At 38.3% G+C, this 12,367-nt stretch overlaps 1 protein-coding gene across 1 annotated transcript in view; it reads left to right on the top strand.

Moving 5' to 3' along the window:
- Positions 1–12,367, top strand: part of DOCK10 (dedicator of cytokinesis 10) — a 209,768-nt gene that overhangs the window by 172,545 nt on the left and 24,856 nt on the right. Inside the window, exons 36-45 of the mRNA XM_065880263.1 lie at positions 69–183; positions 267–333; positions 555–602; positions 1,169–1,270; positions 3,470–3,594; positions 4,874–4,986; positions 6,581–6,718; positions 7,403–7,585; positions 8,003–8,113; positions 9,496–9,711. Coding sequence (XP_065736335.1) covers positions 69–183; positions 267–333; positions 555–602; positions 1,169–1,270; positions 3,470–3,594; positions 4,874–4,986; positions 6,581–6,718; positions 7,403–7,585; positions 8,003–8,113; positions 9,496–9,711 — 1,218 coding nt within the window. The remainder of the gene's footprint in view (positions 1–68; positions 184–266; positions 334–554; positions 603–1,168; positions 1,271–3,469; positions 3,595–4,873; positions 4,987–6,580; positions 6,719–7,402; positions 7,586–8,002; positions 8,114–9,495; positions 9,712–12,367) is intronic.

Genomic DNA, 12,367 nt, shown 5'->3' with positions numbered 1-12,367 from the left:
TTACCGAGCATATTACCAGTCAGCAATCTCCTATTCTTACTCAATCCTAATTGGTTCTTCATTCCTAGATCCCAAGACCCTTGTCTTTGATAGGCTCAACTCTTCGGTTTGACAAGTTAGATCAAGCAGAAACCAGGAGTCTTCTTATGTGCTTTCTTCACATTATGAAAACAATTTCAGAGGGTAAAGAGAGTTCTTTAAATTTAAAAAAAAGAAAAAAACTTTGAATTTCAAAGAGTCTCATGCTACTCGGTGTTTCCTTTCAGAGACTCTGATTGCCTACTGGCAAAGAGCGCCCAGTCCAGAGGTGTCCGACTTCTTCAGCATCTTGGAGTAAGTTTTAGAGTTGATTACATAACGCTTTTTTCTAGAACCTTCAAAATACTTTAGTATACCATTTTTCATTCTAGGTACCATATGGTGAATGATCGATCAGTAATAATGCATAAACTATTTAAAGAAAACAATATTTTTCTTTTAATATACTTGGATGAACACTTTGTATAAATAAAAAGGCGTGAATAATTAGAATGTGACATTTTTTTCCTTTCTAGTGTTTGTCTTCAAAATTTCAGATACCTAGGAAAACGTAACATAATAAGGTAATAATTTTAAATTCCAAAAGGTTAGTCTGATATTTTGAAAAAACTTATGACATTATTAATGGATCAGGTTAGACTTAGAGATTTATGTTAGAAATCTTAAAATGCAAATAAGGATTTTAAGGTTGACCTCACATTAGTCATAGAAGTTTAATGATTACCCTATAGCCATAGTAGATCTAGGAACAGTTAAAGCTGTCCAGGGAAAAAGCACAAAACACATTTCTGAAAGGAAACCACGTTTCATGTAACTTCTCAACTAATTTATCCATCTTTATATGAATATAACTTGAAAGATACCTATTTAAGAAAATACTTCCAATAAACTAAAAAAAGCAATTAATCTAGAAAACTGTGCTGTCATCCTTTTCTCATGAGTGACAGCAGTGCCCCTGGCATCTTCCCTAAACCCGCAATTTCCCATTTCCAGAGGAAAATGTGATTTTATTTTTCATAGCATGTGGAGTATTTCATTGTTCAGTAATCGCTTTGTCAGTTGCCTTTTTTTAATTCATATATCAATTACAAACACTGAGCTCGTATTAAAACTTCAGTTTTCCTTGCAGAAAAATTGCTGCTGCGTTTAAATTCGTACAGTCCACCCAAAACAATGGAACTCTCAAAGGATCTAATCCATCCTGCCAGACTTCCGGCCTCTTGCCGCAATGGTACTGTCACATTTGCTTGATATTTAAAATTATGCTGTGAGTGTGTGTGTGTGTGTGTACATACGTGTGTGTGTGTGTGTATATATATATATATATATATATATAGGCTGTGGATACACACATATGCACACACATGTGCATGTGTGTGTACATACGTGTATATATAGGCTGTGGATACACACATATGCACACACATGTGCATGTGTACATACGTGTATATATAGGCTGTGGGTGCACACACGTGCGTGTGTGTGTACATATGTGTATATATATGGGCTGTGGATGCACACACACATGTGCATGTGTGTGTGCGTGTGTGTCTGTGTATATATATATCTCAAACCAAAAACAGATCTCAAGTAACTCTGTATGTTTCTCTGAAGAAACTTTGTCGGTACATCCCTATCTGCCCCACTAGCTTGTGAAAACCTAGAAGCAAGGATTTGCCTTATTTATGTGCACCTAGCGTACAATGCCTTGTATAGGGTCAATGAGTATCTTAATTTAATTGAACCTGAAAAGACATAATTCCAATAAATGCCTATTATAATGTTTGCTAATCTAGTGACAAAGTAAAATGTGAGGTCATATCTCGCCTTTCCTCTTAGTAAGTGTAATAATTTATCAGTATTCTTAGAGCTTAATGTGTTTTTTAAAGGGTCATAGGCAATAGGAAGCATAGCTGGCCCCATAAGCTCATTTTAGATTTTTTAGTCATTAGAATAGTATATAAAGCCTAGGGTCACCCTTCATTAACCTACCCTACAGGAAACATTTGCCCTAAAATCCTGCCTTAAAGCTCCTCTGGGTCTAGTAAATCAGAATTCTTTGCTAAAATTTTCTCCAGTTTGATTTATTCTCCCCAGGAGTATCATAATAATGTATAATATGAAAATGGCTATATTTTAGAAAGAGCTTTAGAAAGAAATATGAATGTAGTATATAGCTAATAAACAATAAAATAAATTTTGCCTGTTTATCCATGGGGACCCCTTGAAATGGCCCCCTTATGAGAAAATAAATGGCAGTTGAGTAAAGGACTATAAACAATTACTTTAATGACAGTCGTAGCCCACCTGAGGTCACTGCAGTTTTGGAGACGTCTGGTGGGTTAGACTTTAGGCCCCTCCCTAAACCATCTGGACAGGTCCTGGTCATTCCCACGACTCCCCTCCCAGAAGCCATGGCTTTTCCTCCAGGAGTTACAGACTGAAGGAGACTCAAAACCTGGAAATAATCCAGTCCCAAAGGTCCAAGCCATACAGCCCCAAACCATACAGCCCCAAACCCATTATTCCTTGTAGCTACAGAAATGACCCAGACTCTCCTGCCTACTGAAAGCCAAAGTTAGATCTCTAGGGTCCCAATCCATCCAGAGCATTTGATTTAGCCAGAATCGAATAAGCCTTGAGAAGTAAGACAAAGAGAAAAAGTTGTTTCTTTTTCAGTCTTGACTCTTCAGTATCTCCTATTGCCTGCTTTCCTCAAAGAAATTTTCTATGACCTTGGCCATCAGATAGCTTAAATGAAAGTCGGGAACAGGAAATATTCCTACTTCCTCATTCCCCCAGTTAGAAGTGCCAAGGGGTATTGAATAAGAGCCCTGGCCATTGTCCCTGCTCTGGGAAAGCAGCAGCCCAGAAGCGACCTCAGCTCTCTCCCCCACAAGGATCATATGTCAGCCCTGCTGTGGGCCTGACACCAATGCAAAGACAAATCCTGTAAGAATTTCCAAATGCAAAGAAGTAGGAGACAAAGGGTTGTTTTAGACTAGATTTTACTTTTTTACATTTTACCTCCTAAAAATAATTGATACAATTGAGCTATATAATATTGTACTTTTTTAATGTCTACCACTATGCCTTTCTGATCAACCAATGACCACCTGAACATGCATGGAATCCCATGATTTCATTAAATAATAATGAATATGTTTGTGCAGAATGTAATTCAGCATCTATTATTTGTCTGGTATCCTTTAGTATCTGTTATCATTCTGAACCCTTTTTTGGCTTAAATAAAATTTGTCCAAACGTACTTTTAAAAGTTCCTCTCATCATGTCACCTATAATTAATATTTTTAATAAAAAGTCTCTATTCAGAAATTTTTTCAACATTTGACTCAATCAAGAGAATTTGAATGAAAATTTGGTTATCATATCCCTATGACTTTAAGCATTTTTGTCATTTCATTTTCAGGATGCACACCACTTCCAGTCATGAAGGACAGAAACAGCACAGATCACAAACTTTACCGATAATTCGAGGCAAAAATGCACTTTCTAACCCTAAACTCCTACAGATGTTAGACAATACCATGACCAGTAAGTATACCAGAAATAATAGCAACAAGATGGTTATCATTTTTCTCTAGATGTGTGCAGGACATAAAATGCATTATGTTTCAGAAATGTAAGGAATGTTGCTGTGCCCCTGAGACCACTGGTTTTCAGGCTTGCTGTAGCCTGAGGAACATTTCTGGGAGGAGAGAATCAGCTGGAAGCATCTAAAAAAAAGTAGTGTCCTTATGAGGAGAAAGGGGAAAAGTAAAACTCTCAATATAGTATGCTCACTGTAGCTCCTCTGGAACCAGGTGACTTGGCATTGTGAGGGGTTAGGGTGGCCTCTCTCAACCGGATTATTGTCCACTCTTTGGGAAGAGGAGAAAGTTGTCCATGTCCTAGAAGCAGCAAGTGTGCCATCTCGAATCCAGTGTTGCACACATTCCAGGTGTGAATGAGGAGAAAAAGGGATCCAGTGTTTTTGTATCATGTAAGTGTTCTTGATTATGGACAGGTGACCACAGTTAGCTGTTTGAAGGTATTTGCCTTAACCTATAAACACATTTAATCCTTTTCTGACGAGGCCATTAATGCAGATCATCCACTAGACTCTTCGTTTGGTCTATTAATCTGGGATCATAAAACTTGACCCAGACTGATTATGGAGGAAATATGACTCTACCAATAGCTGAATCAATGGAAAAGTAGTGAGAAATAATGGAGAACAGACTACTCTGGTCCTTTGGAAACTCTATAGCTGACAAATTAAAAGGGCACCCACACAGTCTTAATCAGTTCGAGCTGCTACAACACAATACCACAGACTATGTAGCTTAAACAACAAACATTTATTTCTCATAGTTTTAGAGGATGAGAGATCCAAGATCAAGACACCAGCAGATTTGATGTCTGGTAAGAACCACGTTTGCAGATGGCCAACTTCTTGCTGTGTCCTCACGTGACAGAGAGAGAGAGAGATGATCTCTCTGGTGTCTCTTTTTATAAGGGCACTAATCCCATTCATGAGGGCTCCATTCTCATAACCTAATTACCTCTCAAAGACTCCGCCATATTGTGAATAAGGGCTTTGACATATGAATTTGTGGGGACACAAACATTCAGTCTATAGCACCCACTAAAAACTCTGTCTCTGTTTTTGCTTCAGCTGATAAAGAGATTGAACAAATGAAAGCACTTTGATTTAATAAAATTACTCATCAAAACACCAGTAAACATTGACTATGTTGTAATAGAAAAAAGTTCTTTATAGGGTACAAAGATTTGTCTCAGACATTTATGCATTTTCTACTTTATTTTGTAGGCAACTCCAATGAAATAGACATCGTGCACCACGTGGACACAGAGGCCAATATTGCTACAGAGGTTTGCCTGACTATTCTAGACCTGCTAGCCCTCTTCACTCAGGTCCACCACGTGAGTGTGACTGTAACTTCTTCTGTAATATGATAAAACGAAAGTTGGAAAAGTCATGCTAATTCAAGAATATGTTTTTAAGGTTTTTATGACATTTAATGAAATGTATTAACCTTACATAAATCAACCTAAGTGTGAGTGGAAAGCATGTTGAAGAAGAGATTCAGAATTTATCAGAAGTTGGCAAATGCTCAATTGATATACACACAGACATATTTCCTTATTGTCCAGTAACAGACAATCTTTCTTCCTTGTTTCTCTTGCTTTACTGTCAGGCAAGTTGGGCTGAGAGAGAATGTAACTCTACTTTTTCAGTATCAAAGGGAGAGACAAAGCACAGCTAGATACAACAGATAAACAGATACAACAGCTAGAGAAAACAGAGTGATAATGTTGAGCATCTTTTTGTGTGCTTACTTACCATCTCTATATCTTTGGTGAAGTGATTCCACCACCTACCATTAGAATGGCTGCAGTTTAAAAAGACTGACCATACCAAGTTTTGGCAAGTATATGGAGAAACTGGAACTCTCATTCACTGATGGTGGGAATACAAAATGATACAAACACCTTGAAAAAACATATGCTGGAATGAAGGTTCAACATAATCTCTCATGTGACCAGCCATTCCAATACTAGGAATTTACCCAGGAAAAATAAAAGCATTTGTTCACACAAAGCTTTGTACATCAATATTCATAGCTTTGTTTTTTTAATAATTAAACACTGGAAACAACCCAAAAGTACATCAACAGGTGCATGGATTTTTTAAAATAGTAGTATTGAAACATATCCATACAATAGAATATAAAATATAAACTTTTATAAAATATGAACTATAGAAATTATGTCAGTTATACCTCAATGAAGTTATTAAAAACATTAGCTCAACCTAATGAGCTTTCAAATGTTAAGGGTTAAATTAGAGAAAGTTGGGTCGGTTGAATAGTCTGCACCAAACAGAATGATTATAGCAAGGAAGTCTTATTTTCAAGTAAAATGTCAGCATGGCAGTCGAAAAAACAAAATCCACATTTTAATCCTTTATTGCTCGATGGAAATGTCAATCAAATCTCATACCTCTTACAGGCTCTATCAGTGCCTTTGAGGACCCACCTGTCTGTGACCACATCTGCTACCTCTCTCCCGACCCTGCCCCACTAACCACGCTTAGGCTACTCTGCTCTTTTTTCTCTTTTTTTCTTTTTTCTCTTTTTTCTCTGCTTGAACTCATAAGCTCCATTCCATCTCAAGTCCCTGGTACCAAGTGTTTTTCCTTCCTTGGACAATCCTCCCAGATCTGCCCATGGCTGACGTTTTCAGCTCACATGTCAATTCATCCATTAGGGAGGTCTTAACCACCCTATATAAAGTAATCTTATCCCCCAAAGCAATTACTTTCCATCATATATTATTCTATATATTATCAATCACTGCTATATGTAAGTTTCATTGGGAACATAGAGCTTATTCAGCACTTTATTTCCACACCCAGAATTGTGCCTATCGCATAGTAGGACCAGAGTAGATATTTTTTGAAAGAATAAAGGTATCCTTTCACTCATCCTAAATAACTGCTGTGTTAAATTTCCAGAGACAACTCCAACAATCTGAATGTCAAAATTCAATGATGAAAAGGGTCTTTGATACCTACATGCTCTTTTTTCAAGTCAACCAATCAGCCACAGCACTGAAGCACGTATTTGCCTCTTTGAGGCTATTTGTATGCAAGGTAAGGGTCCTCCAGGTTCCAAGAAAAGCTCAGTGAAGTGTTTATTGCTGACAATACACACATATCAATTCTTACATCTCTCAGTATCGAGGGAAGAAAGTTTGTTTTCTTCTATTTGATTTATTTGGTTTTATTAGACGATTTATTTGGTTTTATTAAACTATTTGATTCATGGTCTCAAAATAAGTTCACAACCTTGGCAGCCTATCTGCTGGATATCAAAAGGGAGTAAAATTAGCACCTGGCCATCAATTCTTTGGGTTCTCAGTGTTTGTGGCAGAGAGTTAGGTAAAATATACACCATCAACTGTGATGTCCGTTCCTGCCAAGTCAAAGGTTCTGCATTAGATACAGGAGAGTCCACCTTTGAGGACCCTGGTGGTTTTACAGTGTTGGGTGAATAGAAACTTTTTCAGAGCTCTCATTCCATTGCTTTGGGTAGTCATCCGTTACTGATGCAAGGGATACTTACAACGTGGAGAATGATTATTTCTAGGAAAAAAAAAATACTAACATAGACTTCAGTAAATAAGATTATATCCTCTTCCACCTGCAAATGGGAGAAAAAGTCTAGGTTAAGAAAAAAAGAAAGAAAGATTTTATTCTAAGGGATTTTAAAATTTGAGAATGAACAGAGCAAAATGAAGGAATCTGCTCACTTCACCAGCACTTCTGTTTCCGCAGTTTCCTTCAGCGTTCTTCCAAGGGCCTGCCGACCTGTGTGGATCATTCTGCTATGAAGTCCTAAAATGCTGCAACCACAGGTCACGGTCAACTCAGACGGAAGCGTCAGCACTTCTATACTTTTTTATGAGGAAGAATTTTGAATTTAACAAGCAAAAGTCAATTGTCCGGTCCCACTTACAAGTAAGTACTGCCGATTTCCATTAATGTTGTTGTTAAAACCACTCATTTGTTTCAGCATTGATAAAAGTCTGCTGTTTCCAGGGCAACCAGTTCCCAACTCTTCCATCAGATTCCTCCTTAAAGATGCCCATCACACTGAGTTCCGACTCATAGAAAGAGTGCAGCTGGGCAGAAATCAGCAAAACCCATAACTCCACCTGTACTTTTCCTTTCTTCTGCCAGGGAATAGAATCATAGAGTACACAACTCAGGGACCATGATTGTTTCTAGGATGCCAAATCCCACCAGATTCTGAGCACATTCATTGGGCCTACAGGGAGAAATTAATGGTACATTCATCCAACTCAGTGGATTTCTTTACAACTAGTATTTCGGAGTTACTTGCTTTTGAGGTTCCGTTTTCCTTTTCTCTTTCAGCTTATCAAGGCCGTAAGCCAGTTAATAGCTGATGCTGGGATTGGAGGCTCTCGGTTTCAACATTCCCTTGCAATTACCAATAATTTTGCTAATGGAGACAAGCAAATGAAAGTAAGAAATGCTTTGTAGACTTTTTTAAAGAATTGGGAATGAACTAAACTGGATTCTTTTCGCGAGATACCAAAATCATAAAAAATACAAATTCTGTATTTTGTTTATTTACCCTTTGAGTACGTATATTGAGTCCGCTTGCTTGAATGGATAATCAGCTCTTACACTTTCAGCACATACTCAGTTAAGTGGAATTTCCAAGATATGGGGTTGAATGATACTTAACAAGAAAACTAACCACAAATATCAGATACCAAGAAATACAGTGTTTCTCTCATAATCCCATTCTTGGTCAAATTCATTTTATCTCTTTTAAAACTTTCTGGAGGGGTTTCCCTGGTGGCACAGTGGTTAGGAATCCGCCTGCCAGTGCAGGGGACACGGGTTTGAGCCCTAGTCCAGGAAGATCCCACATGCCGCGGAGCAGCTAAGCCCGTGCGCCACAACTACTGAGCATCCACTCTAGAGCCCATGAGCCACAACTACGGAAGTGCATGCATCTAGAGCCCATGCTCTGCAACAAGAGAAGCCACGCAATGAGAAGTCCGTGCACCGCAACGAAGAGCAGCCCCCGCTCACTGCAACCAGAGAAAGCCCGCACACAGCAACGAAGACCCAACGCAGCCAAGAATAAATAAATAAAATAAATAATTTAAAAAAAAAAACCTTTCTGGAGACTTGTCCTTCAGTTATAATATTGAAAAGTTCAGGGATAGAGCCTGGTGTCAGGCATGGCTGAACCCAGGGATTAAAATAATGTTTTCAGATCCCCTTCCACTACTGCCTCTATTTTTACCTCTCTCTTTGTCTCTCAGTTCAGTTTTCTTCTTCCTTTACTTCGTTTACAGGTAGGCTCTCCCCATGAGCTTACTCTCTCAGAAATTCTGAGGACAGTGGTAGTATTCTATGGGTGGGAAAAGCACCTTGTTCTATAGTGCTAATTAAAGTCCCAGGACTGAGTCTCTTTGATCCAACCTTGTTTCATATGCCCATCCCTAAGCCAATCACTGTGACCTGGAGTATAAAAGAATATGATTGATTGGCCAGGCCCATATCATGTGTCACCCCTGGTGCCTGGGAATGAAGTAGACCCATTCAAATCATGTGAACTAGAGCCAGAGAGGATGCTAGAGGATGTCGGGATGCTATTACTAGAAGAACATAGGCTAGGAGACAAAATGGAATCGACTACAATTCATCTTCAAATGTGTACAGCCACAATCACAATACATAGAATTTGTCCATAAAGAATATACATATTTGTGAACAATATTTAGAATGCACTAGACTTTGATGCCAAGCCATAGCTAAAAACATAACTTGAAGTGAGTTAATTTGTGAGTTCTAAACAGATAATGACCCAGGCTCTCTGTTTTCCAAAGAACAGCAATTTCCCAGCAGAGGTGAAAGATCTGACTAAACGTATAAGGACTGTTTTAATGGCCACGGCTCAGATGAAGGAGCATGAGAAGGATCCCGAGATGCTGGTGGATCTCCAGTACAGCCTGGCAAACTCCTACGCAAGCACCCCCGAGCTACGGAGGACCTGGCTGGAAAGCATGGCCAAAATTCATGCGAGAAACGGAGACTTATCTGAGGTGATTAGCAAAGACTCAGTCATTCTTCATTAGGTGTCCTCTTGATCAGGATGATTGGGTTATCATTTACAGCAGGAGTATAAAAAGTTATCATATTTCCCCACTAAAGTTGATATGACCTAATTATATGTTATGTGCATTACATTTGCATGTAGGATTCAAGGATGCCTAACTCCATGTAAATAATGTCAAATAAAAGCCAGTGTCTTGGGGGCCAGCTGTGGTTGTAGGATGTGTAATGGAGACCAAATGCTAAAAGCCTGAGGCTAAGGAGGATGGTTATAAGGGTGTCTGGAAATTGAGTTATATAAGTTGGTGTTCTGTGTGTTAAAACTTCTTCCCTGGAATTGGAGTTGAATGGGGAAACTCACCATTGAGGTGAGTCAACTCAGGTTGGGGTAATCTGTCCTCCTGTGCAGCTAGCCTGAACTAGTGTTGGAAAGGTTAACACCCCTAAGAGCCATATGAGAAGAGGCCACTGTGTGATGGTTATAAATCAATAGGTAACTTTTTATCTTTTTTAACATCTTTATGGGAGCATAATTACTTTATAATGGTGTGTTAGTTTCTGCTTTATAACAAAGTGAATCAGTTATACATATACATATATCCCCATATCTCTTCCCTCTTGCATCTCCCTCCCTCCCACCCTCCCTATCCCACCTCTCTAGGTGGTCACAAAGCACAGAGCTGATCTCCCTGTGCTATGCAGCTGCTTCCTACTATCTGTTCTACATTTGGTAGTGTAGATATGTCCATGCCACTCTCTCACTTTGTCCCATCTTATCCTTCCCCCTCCCCATATCCTCAAGTCCATTCTCTAGTAGGTCTGCATCTTTATTCCCATCTTGCCCCTAGGTTCTACATGACCATTTTTTTGTTTGTTTTTTAGATTCCATATATATGCGTTAGTATATGGTGTTTGTTTTTCTCTTTCTGACTTATTTCACTCTGTATGACAGACTCTAGGTCCCTCCACCTCACTACAAATAACTCAATTTCATTTCTTTTTATGGCTGAGTAATAGTCCATTGTATATATGTGCCATATCTTCTTTATCCATTCATCTGTTGATGGACACTTAGGTTGCTTCCATGTCCTAGCTATTGTAAATAGAGCTGCAATGAACATTGTGGTATACGACTCTTTTTGAATTACAGTTTTCTCAGGGTATATGCCCAATAGTGGGATTGCTGGGTCGTATGGTAGTTCTATTTTTAGTTTTTTAAGGAATCTCCATACTGTTCTCCATAGTGGCTGTATCAATTTACATTCCCACCAACACTGCAAGAGGGTTCCCTTTCCTCCACACCCTCTCCAACATTTATTGTTTGTAGATTTTTTGATGGTGGCCATTCTGACCAATGTGAGATGATATCTCATTGTAATTTTGATTTGCATTTCTCTAACGATTAATGATGTTGAGCATCCTTTCATGTGTTTGTTGGCAATCTGCATATCTTCTTTGGAGAAATGTCTATTTAGGTCTTCAGCCCATTTTGGATTAGGTTGTTTGTTTTTTTGATATTGAGCTGCATGAGATGCTTATAAATTTTGGAGATTAATCCTCTGTCAGTTGCTTCATTTGCAAATATTTTCTCCCATTCTGAGGCTTGTCTTTTTGTCTTGTTTATGGTTTCCCTTGCTGTGCAGAAGTTTTTAAGTTTCCTTGGTCCCATTTGTTTATTTTTGTTTTTATTTCCATTTCTCTAGTAAGTGGGTCAAAAAGGATCTTGCTGTGATTTATGTCATAGAGTGTTTTGCCTATGTCTTCCTCTAAGAGTTTGATAGTGTCTGGCCTTACATTTAGGTCTTGAATCCATTTTGAGTTTATTTTTGTGTATGGTGTTAGGGAGTGTTCAAATTTCATTCTTTTACATGTAGCTGTCCAGTTTTCCCAGCACCACTTATTGAAGAGGCTGTCTTTTCTCCATTGTATATTGTTGCCTCCTTTATCAAAGATAAGGTAACCATATGTGTGTGGATTTATCTCTGGGCTTTGTATCCTGTTCCATTGATCTATATTTCTGTTTTTGTGCCTGTACCATATTTTCTTGATGACTATAGCTTTGTAGTATGGTCTGAAGTCTGGGAGCCTGATTCCTCCAGCTCCGTTTTTCGTTCTCAAGATTGCTTTGGCTATTCAGGGTCTTTTGTGTTTCCATACAAATCGTGAAAATTTTTGTTCTAGTTCTGTGAAAAATTCCAGTGGTAGTTTGATAGGAATTGCATTGAGTCTGTAGATTGCTTTGGGTTTGTATACTCATTTTCACAATGTTGATTCTTCCAATCCAAGAACATGGTATATCTCTCTGTCTATTTATATCACCTTTAATTTCTTTCATCAGTGTCTTGTAATTTTCTGCATACAGGTCTTTTGTCTCCTTAGGTAGGTTTATTCCTAGATATTTTATTCTTTTGGTTGCAGTGGTTAATGGGAGTGTTTCCTTAATTTCACTTTCAGATTTTTCATCATTAGTGTATAGGAATGCAAGAGATTTCTGTGCATTAATTTTGTATCCTGCTACTTTACCAAATTCATTGATTAGCTCTAGTAGTTTTCTGGAAGCATCTTTAGGATTCTCTATGTATAGTATCATGTCATCTGCAAACAGTGAAAGCTTTACTTCTTCTTTTCCGATTTGGATTCCTTTTA

The sequence above is a fragment of the Phocoena phocoena genome, chromosome 7, assembly GCF_963924675.1.
Source record: "Phocoena phocoena chromosome 7, mPhoPho1.1, whole genome shotgun sequence".
In the NCBI taxonomy this organism is placed as follows: Eukaryota; Metazoa; Chordata; class Mammalia; order Artiodactyla; family Phocoenidae; genus Phocoena; species Phocoena phocoena.
Note: the sequence above shows the minus strand (reverse complement) of the source record. Positions and strands in the feature narration are given on the sequence as shown.